Source organism: Zosterops lateralis (genome assembly GCF_965231275.1).
Source record: "Zosterops lateralis genome assembly, chromosome: 5".
NCBI classification, from domain to species: Eukaryota; Metazoa; Chordata; class Aves; order Passeriformes; family Zosteropidae; genus Zosterops; species Zosterops lateralis.
The window spans coordinates 15,487,326-15,503,682 of record NC_139766.1 but is presented as its reverse complement, the minus strand read 5'-3'; the positions used below and the strand labels follow the sequence as shown (position 1 = coordinate 15,503,682).

General features: G+C 38.3%; 2 protein-coding genes across 6 annotated transcripts in view; both read left to right on the top strand.

The window, feature by feature from the left end:
• PROM1 (prominin 1) overlaps positions 1 to 3,922 on the top strand; it is a 62,404-nt gene extending 58,482 nt beyond the window's left edge. For 4 of the 5 annotated variants that reach the window (XM_083861143.1, XM_083861140.1, XM_083861141.1 and 1 more), the window contains 3 exons: positions 72 to 140; positions 2,214 to 2,254; positions 2,481 to 3,922. In XM_083861143.1, the coding sequence (XP_083717269.1) occupies positions 72 to 140; positions 2,214 to 2,232 (88 nt within the window). In that variant the 3' untranslated portion in view covers positions 2,233 to 2,254; positions 2,481 to 3,922. The remainder of the gene's footprint in view (positions 1 to 71; positions 141 to 2,213; positions 2,255 to 2,480) is intronic. The other variant, XM_083861144.1, reaches the window with a different exon arrangement.
• Positions 3,923 to 4,668: 746 nt separating this feature from the next.
• FGFBP2 (fibroblast growth factor binding protein 2) lies at positions 4,669 to 6,769 on the top strand (the record flags this gene model as incomplete). The annotated part of the gene is made up of 2 exons (XM_083861062.1): positions 4,669 to 4,743; positions 6,150 to 6,769. The coding sequence occupies exon 2, from the start codon at positions 6,179 to 6,181 to the stop codon at positions 6,767 to 6,769; it is 591 nt and encodes a 196-aa protein (XP_083717188.1). The 5' UTR covers positions 4,669 to 4,743; positions 6,150 to 6,178.
• Between the last annotated feature and the right edge of the window lie 9,588 nt (positions 6,770 to 16,357).

The window sequence follows — 16,357 nt, the reverse complement described above, 5'->3', positions numbered from 1 at the left end:
TAGAAGCCATATTGTACATAGTGCATCTTGTAGTTAACATGGTCTTTCTCGGTGTATTTATTTTATTACAGTACGGAAAATGGTAATAATGGTTATCATAAAGAGCATTTATATGGTATACACAATCCTGTTTTTACAAGGTAAACCAAGTCTGAAACTGCATGCCTTCGTGTGTCCTTACTTCAGCTTCTCTTTTAATCACATTTCCAATTTTCTTCATGCTTTAAAGGGAATCTCTTAATTCTCTGGGGTGTTTTTTGCATGATTATTCACTGTAGCAAATGCTGTATGATGTATATTTTTCAAATATTCTTTATATAACAGCAGATCTAGAAGTAATATCCTGAACTTAACAAAGTAATTGGTAAATTTGATCTTAAAATCCATATAATCAGGTATTTAATCAGCACAGTGGGTGGTCTTAAATTGACAAACCTATAAAAATACTCTGGTAGCAAATGAAAGTGATAGGATGGAAATGCATTTGTACTCCTGAGTAGTTTTATTTTTTAAATTGTGAGAAGAGATCTCCTGTGTAAAAGGCAAGTTTTCCAGGTATGCAGAAAACATGAACTTAGAAAATGGATGTTTGTGCATGGGTAGGACTAGAATGTAGCACCACAAAGCAAGAAGCTCAAGTTAGCTTAAAAAAAGGAGGACATTTGGGTTATTTTCTGCCTCTACAGCTTCTGTGCTGTAAAACATTAGCCAGTTTCCAGGGCAATAATATTCTATATTCCACAACTTCATTATTTAGTTTTGCAGAATTTGCAAGTTGCTTAAGAAATTTGTGATTGAAATCTGTAGCTCACTGTGCCTTATTTTGCAACTTCATGAATGTATAGGTTGAGTATAGAGAAGATACCACTATGCTTTAAATAACAGGTGAATAGAGAGAGCTCCAAGTTTGGGTCTGCCCAGAGCCCATGGTTACATCTGATGATGATGATTGAGGATGGTCATCATTATTACTTAGAACTGTATTTTACAATAATTATTTACTGACCAAATCTTCATTCCATATCTCCCTCTGAAGGAAGTCTTTATATAACAATATTTTTAGTGATACTTATGATCATGATTGTTGTGGTCTGTTCTGCAGCTTAAGGCTGCTTACTCCCCAGATTAACTGAAAAGAAGTTGAAGTCCAAAAAACTCTCTGCTGGCATATCTAAGGACTCTGAGTTTTAAGGACTTTCAGTATTTTACATACAAGAAAACTAATAATTTCCCAGGCCTTAGAATTCCTTTTCTGATCTTTGAATCTTTAATATGACTGTTAATATTCTTGAGGTTCATAGCATGTTTTCTTTACGATATTTCAGTCATTGATAAATAGTTTTAATTCAGTGTTGCTGAACAACCTAAAAATTAGTAGCATAAAATAATCTTTTACACAAAGATCCACCAGTTCAGTCCTGACTTACTTCGATAAAATGATAACATTTAAACATTCAGTTTAATGCAGTGCTGTCTTCTGATGTGCTAACGGAGGGTATTTGAAAAACTGCTAATTATGGCATACATGCTTTGAATTCCTCAGTGTGGTATTCCCATATGAATAAAATCTTGACTTTAATTTTCGTTTCAGCATACTCTTTGCTTTTATGCTATCCTTGATTTTTCTCATTTCCTACAGATTATTTTTGAAAGATATGTCTGAGTAGATCTCTGTACACCTATACTTTCGCAGGTTTAAAAAATCCTATAGGGTTGGGCTTGGGTGGTTTTTATCCTTCAAAATCAGCTGGATAGTTTTGCTGAAAAGAGATGCAGATATTTTTATAACACTAAGATATGTAAGTACAAGTAAGCTACATGAAGTATATGTCACACAGGTATTTTTATACACATGTCAAAGACACAAATGATCTCAAATGCACTCACCATTTTTGTGAGAGCAAAATATGAGGCTGGATTAAATTCAAAAAAGAGGGGTGTTGAATAGTAATCCAAGTATTTATTTCTATCATGAAACAAAGATAACCTGAAAGGTTGGTGGAGAAAGCCTTGAATCTATTTCCTTTTGTTTGAAAAATGCTTGATTAAATGAGTAAAACATTGAGAATATCTTAGGCTAACTGAGTCTCTCCTGAGTTAGACGCAGTGTTTCTGTTCCATTTGTGGGCAAAAGAAAATGATGGGTTTGATTTATGTTGCTTTTTTTTTTTTTTTTTTTTTTTTTTTTTTTTTTTTTTTTTTTCCTCATGTAGCTCTGTGGAACAGTGGTAACATGTACTGGAAATATTAAGGGGTAAGTAATAAGCTTAAATCAATTCTAGATCTATTACTACTGTATTATTTTAGGAAGGCAGCTCTGATTGCTGCAACATGAGTAAGCTGTAAGGTCTAAAACCAGAAAAAGTTATTCAGTCATATTTGTGTTCATATTAAAATCTATCACTTTGGTCTGTTCAAATTACATTAAAATTCAGTCTTTATAAATTTTTTCCTGAATTGTTTTTCATTATTATTTCTAGGCTATATAAGTGAGGCTCAAGACTCTTCTATGGGAGTACATCTTTATTCTTCCAAGCATATTGGCATTTCCATTCATCTGACAGATCTGAGCCACTTGTTTTATGTCAGCTGTACTGTAAATCCCAAATGTACTATTGAATGTTATGCCATAAACTACTGTACAGAATATTTTGTGATCAGGGCACTGCCTCTCAAATACCACTGTTCAAGGCTTGAATTAAAATGTTTTTTTGGTTTTTTACTTTTTTACACTGGGGTTTCTACCTTTACATCACAGTATGTAAATTAATTAGAATAACAGCCTTTGCCTAGCAATTCTCTTAAAATTGTTCAAGTTCTTAAATTGTTGATTTGTGTTAAATACAGTACATACACGTTTACATAAAAATACATTTTGTATACAGAGACTTTTGTATATACATTTTTCTTAAAACTTCTAAGTGTTTAGTTAAGATTTTAATATTGTATAATACTCTTCACAAATGAATTTACCAGCATGATCAGTGTTGCTATTTGGTGCTCTTGAATGACTACATTGGACTAAATTTGGATTGTAATGGGGTCCACAGTGTCTCTTTGTGTGTCTGAGAAGCTCAGTTGCAGTTTTGTTTTCTCCCCCCCCACCTTTTTTTTTTTTTTTTTCCTTAACTATTTAATATTTAGTGGGTTTTGCTGTATAGACCTGAAAGGGACTTTTTGGAGAAGTTTGTTTTTAAACTTTGGGTGGGAGGGTTGGGAACGTGCAGGATGCATAATATAGTGAAAAAGCTAAGCTTTCTAGAGTTCAGTAGTACTCAAAAAGAGCATGAGGGATGTCCTATGTTGGCAATTTTTAGAATGCTCTACATTCTTTATCTTCCTCTTCTTCTTTCACACCTACTTCTGTAATGTCCTTAATAGTATCACTGCGGCTCCTTTGGAGGCAGTGATAGTATTTTTGCTAAATAATATTAAACTGTGATTTACAATATGGAAATTCAAATCTGTTTAGCAATTGGAGTTAGCATTTGTACTGTTAGAGTTATTTCCTTGAATTTAGGCATATGGTTGAATTGCTGAATTAGTTAACAGCAGACTTAATCAACAAGGCCAAAACTGTTTCCAGTGTAAAACCTTCTGGCAGATTGAATAGTCAATATATTGATCTAAAATAGTATCTCTTCATCTATCAATATTGAAAACTTTGTTTCAAACAGGGTTCATTGTCTTGAAGTAGTGATAATCCTGTACATCATTATTATAATTTTAATGAAATGCTGAAAAGTGATACCAGTCTTCAATCCGGAATAACCTTAAATCTTTCATTTTTATGTTTAAATGGAAACATTTCTAATTGACAGTATGTAGCATATGTGTATATGTAATGTTCAGAACTGCAGATTTTTAAAAGTTTCTATTTTTAATTTGAGAAAATGTTCCCAGTTCATTTAAATAAAAAAGATCTTGCTTAACTACCTTATGTTTGGTTCTCCTTGTTTTGTTGTGCAGGCATCTCTCAGAAGAGTTGCACAGAGTTAAAAGTTTGAGAGTGAATTTCTTTACCCTGATTAAAAAATTTTTGCTATATTTAACTTTCACTTTTGCAGCAGGAGGGATTGAGAGAACTTTGACTCTGGATGAGGGAGCTTCCTACTTTCCCCAAGAATGTGAATTATGCAAAGATGGTAGGATTCAAGCTAATGGGCTGTGCAGGATATACATATAACCTGTTTCTGTATAGCACTGACAGCAGAATTAAACATTTGATAGTTCTGCAGCTCCCATGGTTCACTGCTGGTATCCTAGCTTACCTTGTAAAAGGACAGTTGTTTTCTACTGATATGAGAGACCACAAAGTGTTTAATCTGAAGCTCAGGCAGGCGGGACTGAAATGTCAGATTAGAATGAGACAAACACTTAGTGGGAACATAGTAGCTGTAATACATAAATATATTTGAGTCCAAGCTTTGATATTTCTCCTTATCCTTGTAGTTTATTTGTTCTCATGATTAGACTTGAAAAACTTTGAGAACAAGAGATCTGAAACCGGTTTAAATTAATTTTTGAATTGTTTTGGACTCTTCGGCAAATCTAAAAATTCTCAGTGCTGTTGTGCATAACAAAGTGTAAACAATGCATTTGTCAAATATTAGGAGGTATTTGAGTGCTTGCAGTAGGGATTTGAAATCCTTGAAATTGAGTGTGAGGTGGGTAACCAAGATTCTTCTGGCTGCCTGGCTGAAGGATGAGAAGACTCCCCAGTAAACAATGGAAGGGTGAATGGTAAGTCTTAAGTAGGCTTGTGCCATTGTTGTCCTAAGGCTTGGCTGGAGCCACACCACTGTGCCTTGAAAGAGAAAGGAGGAACTAATGGAAAGAAGCTAGAGATGAGGTCTCTGCTAAAAATGTTAGTAAAATAGACATGGAGAAGGAATGAAGAGAAAACAAGGTTATTCTCGCTGTCAAATAGTATTTAGTTATGGGAACTGATGGTGCATTGACTCAAAGAACAAGGTTAGGATACCCAGAATGGCTGTTAAGGTGGCTGCATCTTCAAGCAGGCAGCTTTCAGGTTATATGGGCTGCCACAGCACCGAGGGACTGTTGTCCCTCTTCTATTAATAAAGCTTTTGTTGTTGATGTTGTTCTGCTTTGCCATCTGTGTTGAAAGGAATGGTTTTGCCTTGGCATTTTGTTTAGCACTACCTAGTGAGTGACTTAATACACAAAATGTTGTTCTGTTCCATTATGTATGGCCAGTCTTAAACCCAGGACTTCCAGCACCCCACAGTTATTGAAGCCTACCTAAATAATCCAGTAGCTCTTTCCAGGTCAGGCTGGCTGTATGTAGCATGTATGTCTTTGGAAGAAGTGCCTAATGGGGGTCTTACTAGCCAGAAAAGTACTGTGGATTGCCACAGCAGGGGAAGGATTTTTCCTCATGACCTTCTGAATACTAAGGGAGTTACAGTGATTTTTCCTTAGCTCTGTTTTTAGTTACTGCAGCAGCAGCAGCTAGGACAGGATTCTGCACTACAAGATTTCTGTTCTCCTGCCTTTGTTTTTACAGCATTTTTACAGTTCACTTGTTATAAACAGGAAAATATCTATTTAAAAAAAAAAGTGATTAGGCACAAATATCAGTCTGACTTGCTCTGTGATCTTTTTCCCTGATGCATCCTTACTGTGAAAATCCACAGAAAGCCCATTCCACAAATCAGCTTTTTTACCAGGACACCTAATACTACCAGGACATTTATAATCATTCAGATGCAGAGCTTGCTTTGGCACTTCTATCTTTTTTTACTTTGATATGGACTTACAGGCTCTAGCATGAAGATAGCTATAAAGCAGCTGGAGAATGGAAAATATCTGTTAAAAATCAAATATGACATGTTCATCCTGGATAGGAATGTGCTTCTCAGTTATACAACTATCATTCTGTATTAAACTGCATTTACAAGACTTGTCTTGTTACCTTCTTGGGAGTTCACACTCCCGAGGTCATTCTATACTCCCTCAGGCTATAAATTATAGGCACTTGCTCATTGAAGTGTGATTCATTATTTTTATAAAAATGCCCAACCCTTACATCCCATGTTTTGCTGTAAAGAGGCTTCTTTGTGCACCAAGACTTTAAATTGTGAGCAGTCATTTACTTACTGCTTTCACTTCTTTGGATCGTGTAGTTCAAGGATCTCGGTTCATTCCTCTCACCATGAAGAGCTTTACTCTCCTTTTCCTAGTTGTGATCTGTGGTATGGGAGGATTGGGACACAAGCTGAAGCCAAAGAAAAGAAGCAATGGTGAAGAAATCAAATTTCGGACTAAAACCAAAGATGTTTGCACAATGACCAGGAGTGGCGATGATGAGGAGATGAAGCTTAGAATTGAATGCAAAAGCCAAGGCATGTCCTACTGGTGTGAATTTACTGGCAAGCCATCAGTCTGCCGTGCTTTCAGAAATAATCCAAAGATTTACTGGAATCAGATCGCCGTGGAACTCAGAAAGGTCCCACATGCTTGCGAATCCATGGAAGTGTTGAAGACCACCATGTGCCAAAAGGCTCCCCCAGAGGCTCTCATGAGGCAAATAGCTGCTGGTATGGAGCCAGAAGATCTAGCAAACCAGGAAAAATCAGTCCAGAAAGCTTCCATTCCTATGAGAGAAGCAGGGCAAAACTTTAACCCAACCCGACATGGTCAAGGGTCTGACAATGAAACAGAAGCAATGAAACTGGCACGGGAACATTGCTGGGAATCTCTGCATGGTGTCTGCTCCTACATCATTGGCTTCTTTAGGGGTTAAGGATTTGCTTCAGGTAAAACTAATTTGGAAGCACAGTAGAATATACCTAAGAATAATTCTATTGTACTGTAAATTATTTTGATTTGGGGGGTCTCAGGGATGTGGACAGAGAGAGTCTAGAGCTCTCTTGCTGAAATCAAACATTACAAGGCCTGTTTTGTGGCTTTTGAGAGGGTGAGAAGCTTAAATTTCCATTGAGCCATATTGGTCCCTTACAGCCTCCTGTGAGGTCTTCAGTATGTATGTGTTCTTTATCTGTTGTTAATCCTATGGTATTTCAGTTCTAACTGTTCAAATTGGGCTAATTTTTGCCTTCTGTCACTCCTTCCCTCTTGTGCTGACTTCTGGATTTATGCCAGGGAAGTAAAATAAATAACAAATGCACCAGTTCCAGCCAAATGCATCAGTTAGAACAAACTCTATTCAGAGATTGAAGGAGTAAAGCTTACTCACCAAAACTGCTGGTTAATACTGAAATATTTTAATCTAAAAAATCAGTTTATAAATACCTTGCAGAGATGAGTAAACCCAAGTGGACTCTTGATTTGCGAGTCTGTTGCTGTAGAGGCAATAGGGGATCAAATGCAGGCGTTTGTTTGGTAAATCTCAGGTTTTCAGGCAGCATTTAAGAAGGCAAAGCCCTTTATTGGAGAAGTGATTGGCTTTATACCCACTTCTGTTCCAGCTCAGAGAAAAAGCAAGGAGCTGGTGAATGGACCTGGCAAACTTGAAAGAAATGTGAATATATGCAGTGTGAGCATGTGCAGTTTAGGCTGTTAATGATAATTTATGTCTAATACAGCAAATGACTAATTATTTTCCCTTTTTTTTTTTTTTTGTTTGTTTTGCAGAGCAATGATATTACAGCTGAAGAAGGGTCCTTACTGCATTGTAATAATTTAGACAAGGATTTTGGTTAAAAATCTGTAATTTCTATAAATCTTTTAGGTGTTTCCTTTTTAAAGAAAAAAAAGAAACTTTTTAACAGCTCTGAAATAATTCGCAAAATTGGAGTGACTGTGCTTAAAGTGTTATGATGAACTAACTGCCCTTAGGCTTATTACACACCAAGGTGTACTGCATTTATGTAACCGAGGATCTGCTTGACCTTACATAGGTTTTTGTGTGTATTGACTTGCTTCAGTTTATTAGAGTTGAGAGCTGTTAATGATGATACAGTTAGTGCAAACAATAAAAATAAGATTTTTGAAAAGGTACTTGGTGTGCTTTCTTGAGATTTTAACTGGTGCTGTTTGTATACAGTCACAGTATTTGACTTTTTTTTTTTAAGAGATAGTTGGTAGAATGTGTAAGAGAAGTTACAGGTCTGAGTCATTGCTTTCCCACTGTGAGCAAGTTTGCATGAATATTAATATTTTTAGTGTTACGAGGTTTATATTACAATAATGAGTTTCAGCCAGCAGGAAAAAAAATTGTAGAAGTAAGAAAATAATGTAGTAATACATTTCTGAACATAGCAGATGAAAAGTATTCACCAGTGATGCATCTGCAGAGTTCAATATTACCAGGACCGGTTAATGGTACTATTAATGTTTGGTTTCTGTAGATATTCTGAAAAGTAACTTACTTGGCAACTTGAGAACTTGCCTAAATCTCCTCAAAACACAAAACAAGACCTGTTGTCATAGTACAATACAATCATATTCAGATTATTTAACAATGATCCCTTTTGTTCCCAAGTGTTTCACAGCAGGGATGTAACTGGAAATACTTCATACTGTAGAATTTAATAGTGTTCTGTGTTTGCCTTGCAAAGTTTCTGCAACGTATTGCTCACTGAAGTACTTCTCCAGCTTTTACTCACAGATTTGTAATTCTCACTACACAATTCCAGATCGTGATTGTCCAACCATTAAACTTTATGCCTTGTACCAAAAAATTTGAAATAATTTTCTTTCTCCTAATCTCTTGATATATATGGAAAAAAAAAGACAAGTCATGAACACAGGATCAGAGCAGAAGGTTGTTTGTACAAGGCAGAAATAAAATTTGAATGTAGATAAAATGTGTAAACTGTATTTTTCTCGCCATGAATCCAAGGTGGTTAATTTTCACTTGTGATCTCAATTACCATTGCCAGGCTCGTGTGCTGTGAATAAAAAATGTAGTAGTACACCTACTCACCTAATTCTGTCATAGAAATTGATATAATTGTCTGATTTGCAAACATGCACAATGCAGCAAAGTGATATTAGAAAACTGTTTGCAATGTTAAGGGGAGTTTGAGAGTTTTCTTTCGGTGTGCTTTTAAATATTTTAAAAGTCCTGTTACATATGAAAATCCACTCGGCAGAGTGAGTATTTTGCAATAGTATCCACAACAGTAATGACCTCAAAAATGAGACAGTGACTTACATTGAGAGAAGTCTGGCACAATCAGTCGCCCACCATACTGTTAGCGGGAGTAGAGAGGATGTTTTATCAGTTCACCAAAAGAATGTTTTCCCCTTCATGCCCTCTTCTCCTTGTGTTCACAGTGAGCTCAGGAGAAAGCTATAGAGAATACAGAGCCAGGCTCTGCACTGATGTGTGATCGGAGAAGAGATCCTGGTCAAAAATTAGTAGAGGTTAGGTTCTGGCTAAGTGAAAAGGATAACATTTAGGAGGACAAACCCAGGAACAGATTCCTCAGAGCAGCTCTGGAATCTCCATCTCTGAAGCTTCTCAAGACCAACTGGACAAAGTTTAAAGCAACATACTCTGAATTGGTGACAGCTATGCAGTAGTGCACTCTGGTGTTTTCTGAGAGAATTGTTTAGGTGTGTTCTCTGGTAATTCTTACATTATATGCAGCATTACATTTTGCATTCTTGATTTTTCAGTAGATGTCACAGTTAATATGGCATGGTAAGGACAGATATCTCTCACAAAAGGACAAAGGAAAAACTAAAATCTCCCCAAAGTTTCCCTTTTCTGCTCCTACTTCCGTAGAAGCTTCATGGTTGTCACTATTGGTTTTTCTGTTTCTCTTGCTGTTGCTTTTCCCAGTCTCTGCTTCCTTCTTGGAAGAGGAATCAGGCATAGCATTTTTTTTTTTTTTGAGTTCTCCTTCTTCTTCCATTGCTGTTACTACAGTGAGACAATACATTTTCACAGATAAAGAGTTCTCTGCCTTTCCCCTTACAAATGAGAATTGTTCTAATCAGATTTCACAGACCATTTTACAGTGACAAAAAGTATGTGGTGCATACATAGAAGGGGTATATACAAGAATAGGAGTAAGAACTCAAAGTGGAGGAGGTGCAGTCAGTAGATGACAGGACATTGGGTTATCTCATGGACATGTTGTTCACTTTCCCATCTTGAATACAAATTAAACTGCTTGAATGATAGGCAGGAGGCCAGGTATGGATTTCCAAAGTAGCCGTGCTACTGTATGAGCAGAGCAGGAATAAAATGAAGCAGATGTCTGATTTGAAGTGGAAGTTTGTGTTTCCTCCCTGCTGCCCTCCTCAGCAGGTTATAGAACAGTTTGTGTAACCTGCTGCTCCTACAGGCAGGCGTTCCTCCCGTGGTGGCTCCTGCTGCCTTGGGCTCACAACGATTGTAGTCAGGAAGGGAAACAGAGGTGTCCTTTCAGATTCTGCTGGCTGCAGATGTAAAAAACCCTGCATTGCTCTGTCACTACTGCTGTGGCCCATAAAAATTAATGTGCTGCTGGTGACATCGTTTGCCCCTTTATTTGTCTTACTGGCATAACGTGAGGGCACTCCAACAAATGCAGCTGTAATAAAGTGATGTAAAGAATGTGCCTAGGGTCTGAGTTAGAAGCTTCACGATGAAGGAAATTGTGAGCAAAATTCAGGCTCAGACCTCTCCATCTCCTCTGCCAAACAGCCCAGCAGGAGGGCAGGAGTGCTGCCCCATCTTCCCCTCTCACCCCACTTGCAGACAACATGGGTGCTCTCACCGAGGTGCTGAGATCAGGCCCTGTTTCTTACACGCCAGAAATTTACCATGGGAATCCACAAATGTGTGTTTACAGCTGGGGAGGGTTATGAGATGCCCTCAGAATAATTTACATGAGCAAAGAAAAGTCAACTGTCTTGGGCTAGAAGGCAGTGTAGAACAAAAGCTTTGTGTGAGTGTATCCCTTGTCAGGCCATAGACTGGAAAAGAAAACTGAATGCAACAGAATACTGTTCTCAGCTACAAATTTCTCAGTAGTAGATATTGTTTACAATTGTAATACATTTTATTTCCACATTCCCTTCTATTTGTGTTTCTATTTTCCTTTCTATTCCCTTCAGGATATTTAAAGATAAAAAGAAATCTAAACATGTCTTCTCACATGTGTGTGACATAGACATGTATCATTATCTGTCTTTAAAGAGTTAGGAAAGAGAGATGGGTAAGGGAGCCTCTGACAGCAGATGTGTCAACAGAAAATAGGATATTGAAGAGTTCTACAGGTGTGTTTAAGCAGAAGCTAAAATTTAGCATGCAGTTTTGTAATTCTGCTAGATGAGTACACACATGGGAGCAAAGCCTGTCCCTCACATGCTGCAGCTTTGGGCCTTGAACATGCAGTGAGGGCTCCCAGGCAGAGCCAGCCTGTCCCACAGTTTGTGTGTCATCCGGGGCTGATGATGCACATGGATACAATACTGCTATGCAAACCATCCCTTTCTCAGGTCTTGCTGCTTTTGGTATCTGCCTGCATACCTTTTCTTTTGAACATAAATCTGCCATCCTTCAAAGTGCAGATTAATATCTATAGTGTGCCTTTAATATATATGTTGTACCCAGTGAATACAGTCCTGCCTACATGTTCCAGCACAGGGTTTAACATAAATCTCCCATCTGAATGCAACAGTGTTTCTCTGGTTTTGCTATGTTTATATTTAATTAAAACCATTACTCTTCACTTCTTTCTGTTCATCACCTTAAATACAATGATTTGGCGAAGGGAGAAAAAGCTGATAAGGAGAGGAACAAAAATAATATTTAAAACTTAGTCTTGTGTTTTTATATTTTAAAAAAGCTTTCTTCAAATACTAAGCAGCTCGTCTGGAGTAGCTGGATCAACAGAGAACATATTGATGGGTTAACAGGAAATGGCCTTTGATGATGCCAAAGTTTCATTGATTATTCCAAAACTAAAATTTACAAGTGTCTATATGGCAAGAAGACAGCAATGAATAAAGTGGCTTTTGCCCTCTGCAATTATTCTATTTTATGTAATGCTTAAATAAATTATGGCTTGAAATTATTTTGTGAGATCATTTTGTTGACTTTCAGAAGTCTCTTTTTGTCCTTTCAGAAGCTGTCCAAATGTTGCAGTTTTTATTCTTGATCCTGTCTGGTACACCCCATCTCAGCCCCTACCAGAGCATGGGTCAGCCATTGAGCCCTTTTCTGGTGTAGACCATGGTTATACAGAACACTTCAGTCAGCAGCTTGTCCTAGTTTGGAGCAGTTTTAGGCTTTTATTGGTGCTGAAATGAGGCAGCTCTATGGGTACTTTGCTGAGCTGAATATACTGTAAAACACCATTGTCAAAAGGAATTGGGTAGCTCCATTTATTTTCAGATTTGAGGTCAAATCCTGACCTAGCACCACTGTGTTCATCACTAAACCATATCCCCAAGTGCCACATCCACGTGGCTTTTGAACTCCTCCAGGGAAGGTGATTCCACCAATACCTGACCAACCTTTCAGTAAAGAAATGTTTATTAATATCCAATCTAAACCTCTGGCAGAACTTGTGGCTATGACCTCCTGTTCTGTAACTTGTTACTTGGAAGCAGAGGCCACCCCACACCTGGCTACCACCTCCTTTCAGGTAGTTCTAAAGAGAGATAAGATCTCCTCCCAGCCTCCTTTCCCCCAGACTAAACACCTCAACTCCCTCAGCTGCTCCTCATGGAAGTTCTCCTCCAGACCCTTCCCCAGCTCCACTGCCCTTCTCTGGACATGCTCCAGCGCCTCAATGTCTTCCTTGCAGTGAGGGGCCCAAAACTGAACACAGGATTCAGGGTGTGACCTCACCAGTGTCCAGTACAGGGGGACAATCCCTGCCCTGGTCCTGTTGCCACACTATTGCTGGTACAGGCCTGGTGCCATTGGCCTTCTTGGCCACCTGGGCACAGCTGGCTCATGTTCAGTCACTGTCACAGCGCCCCCAGGTCCTTTTCCACTGGGCAACTTTCCAGCCACTCTGCCCCAGCCTGTGGCACTGCCTGAGGTTGTGACACAAGTGCAGGACCTGGCACTTGGCCTTGTTGAACCTCATAAAATTGGGTTCAGCCTCCTGATCCAGCTTGTCTAGATCCCTCTGCAGAACCTGAAGTTATTTGGACTGTCATCCATAATACACATATAATACTCACTATCTAGTAATTAAAGATTATGTTAAATAGTCTAGGACTCCTCTAGGCTGTGGGCAGGCAAAGTGGGAAGTGGTTATGGAAAGGCTGTTCTTTAATAGATAAAGCTTTCAGCCCTGTTCCCAACCAGCAGGTTTGTTAACAAGGTCTTAGCTCCTCTTTACCCACATACAGGAGAAAAATCTCTGAACCTCTTATGGCATGAAGTAAGAAATACTTGTGAGATCCCTCTACAGACACAGAAGAGCAAATAGAATTAAAAAGGAGTAAAAGGTTACTTGGTTCAGTTCGTGTGATATCAGAGGGGAAAGTGGTAATTTAAACTAGAATTGGAATTATAATGCACCTTCAGCAGTGGCATTCTGATGCACTGCTTTTCACTCATTTTCAGAAAAGTTCTGGCTGAACAGGACTGAATTATTCTAGAAAAAGTCCTAAATATTTAGAATATTGCTAGTTCTCTGCAAAACCATTAAAATTTATTAATACCTAATGTTTAGGATTATTAATTTCTGGTTTGTTGATAGTCTCCACATGGAGGAGCTATAGAGTTAGAAATTACCCAAGAAAAAATACTTCAGAGATGTCATCTCTTCTCTAGGTTAATTGAGCAACCCCAAAATCTATCATAAATGTTGAGGTATGTTCCTCCTTTCAGCTTTTGCTAACCAAAACAAATTGCACTAGAAGTTGGAAAGATGGATCAGGAAACCTCTTTATTTTTTACTTTGGCTTCTATTCCCTACATACCTGAACCTGCTGAGATCACTAAAATGAAAATGGGAAATAAAATTTGTCCTTTTCCTTTGTCCTTTCTCTGTGCCTTCAGAGGGTTCTGCCAGATGTGGAAATGCTGAGAGCTGCCAGACCACAGAGCAGCTGTGGAGTGCAGACCTCTATAGTCATTCTTCTCACTGGCTGAGCTTTCAGCGGGAGTTTTCAGAGCCCTTTGTGAGCTCCAGAGCCTGTGGCTTATACTGTGTTTCAAGGATAACCCAAGGATCATGGAGGATAAACCTTATGGCTAATCCTGTCAGTGGACAGGTCACTTTGGGGCTGACATGCCTTGTTGAGCCCAAGCTTGTGTTAGCCCATGACCACTTTTATTATGTAGCTGAAATAGCTTCTTCAAAAGAAGAAGTAATATTATAACTCAGTCAAATAGTTGTCAAAGCTGTGGCTGCACCTTCTTGTTGTCTTTGTTGGGGTAACTGCTGTGGTTTAGGAGTCAAGGCAGTGTCAATGTAGCTTGGATATCAGCATTTTTAGTGACAGAAAAGTTCTGGAAGTGAGCCCTGTGTTGGTTTCTTTTCATCTGGAATGCATTGAAAAAAAAATTCCTGTTATTTGCAGGATTTAGGTCTCTGTGATGGGTGACCCCAGGCAGCAGTGAAGCCTCCCACAGCCACTCCCTCACTCTCTCCAGTGGGATGGAGGAGAGAATTGGGAGAGAAAGAGAGAGGAAAGAATGTGGGTAGAGATAAATACATTATAGTAAGTGAAGGGAAAAGGGGAGAAACAACAGCAAGTGATGCAAAGGCATTTACTTTACACCTCCCCCAAGCAGGCTGGTGCTCACTAAGTCTCCAAGCTGGGGTTACTCTAGAAGGACAATCCCCAGTTTTAGTGCAATGTCATACAGCTTGGAACATCCCTGTGGTCAGCTGGGGTCAGCTGTCCTGGCTATGCTCCTTCCCTGCCTCTGGAACACCCCAGCCTCCTTGTTGGAGAGGGGCACAGGGGGAAACAGAGAAGGCCTTTGTGCTGTTCAGTGACAGCTAAAACATGGGTATGTGTTATTAGAACTCTTCTAGTCACAAATTTAAACACAGCGTCATATGGGCTGCTATAAAAAGCCAAATCCATCCCAGCCAGACCCAGCACAGTCTCCTAAACTATAAAGTCCCTGGTTTTCCAGTCATCTTTCCTGGTTTCCTTTTTCTGGAACAATTTCTTGGTTGCTGTTTCCATTTTCCCACTGTACTTAAAAAATGCGCCTGAAATGAATGTCTATCCCATAGCAAGTGATAGAAACATCTTGCTGTGCTTGGAATCAGTGCTAAACTTCACAAAATTATAAGGCAGTGATAAACTCATGAGAGTTTATGCAAAATAGTTTCTTAGTCAAGGTGGAACCATCCATTTTTCTCTCTCCACACTGAATATACACTGGTGTTTTCAACAAATATACAAATAAAACCACAAATATTAATAACCATAACAGAAAGAAATTACTAAATTTTTATTACAATATTTATATTATATTATATTATATTATATTATATTATATTATATTATATATAAGCACATGTATATTTATTGGTACAGCTTATTTTATTTACAGACTTAGGTTTTATTGAAAGGGTCATGAGAGTCGATGAAGATCAGAGTTATCACTGATACAGTTACCAGACTTTTGAAAGCCCATGTATTCTGACCAGGACTGCATTAGAGAAAAACTAGAAAGGGAAGGTCCAAGTGTCTTTGATTTCTGGAAGTAAAAGGTTCAGATCACATGTGGTTTACAGAAGCCCAGACACAACCTCAAAAGAAGTTGTCAGCAGCTAGGGAAGAATGTCTCTCTAACATACCACATCTTGGCCTCTACATACTCTGTCTTCAACTCCTCTTATGTTGACCCTGTGTCACTTCGCAACAACATCAGTGTGGAAGAATTTCACCACTGATCTAGTCAGTATTTGAAATGTTCCAATCTATAACCCTTTGCTGATCTTGGCTCCCTTCACCTAGGCAGGATTAAAATTAGTAGAAATCAGTATTACTACACAAAGTAATTCAGTACTGACCACACACCAGAAAAAAACCCTAAAACAAATACCTACGTAATTTAAAATTCCCATTAAGAAAAATAGTTCTTACCTTTATGAGAAGGTAGATTATAACTAGAAGAGGACTGAATCTCATTTCTTACCTTCATCCTCTTGAAGTAACTCTACAAGTATTGTCTTAATGCAAAAACGGGGGTTTTATGCCCTTCAGCTGGAAGAATATGGGTCCTTTTTTGCTGCAGTGATTTACAGAGAACTTAGGCACTCATGAGAGCTGAAAGAATTTGGAGCATCGGCTCAGTGCTTATGGCAAGCAGGACAATCCCTCATGTTCTAGTGACACTGTCTGATGATTTCATGTAATATGTCCATTTCTGTCTTCTCATAGTTATGCAGGACTTGCAACTACCCTGAGCAGACTAAAGGCAGTCAGTAATTTACAATGGCAT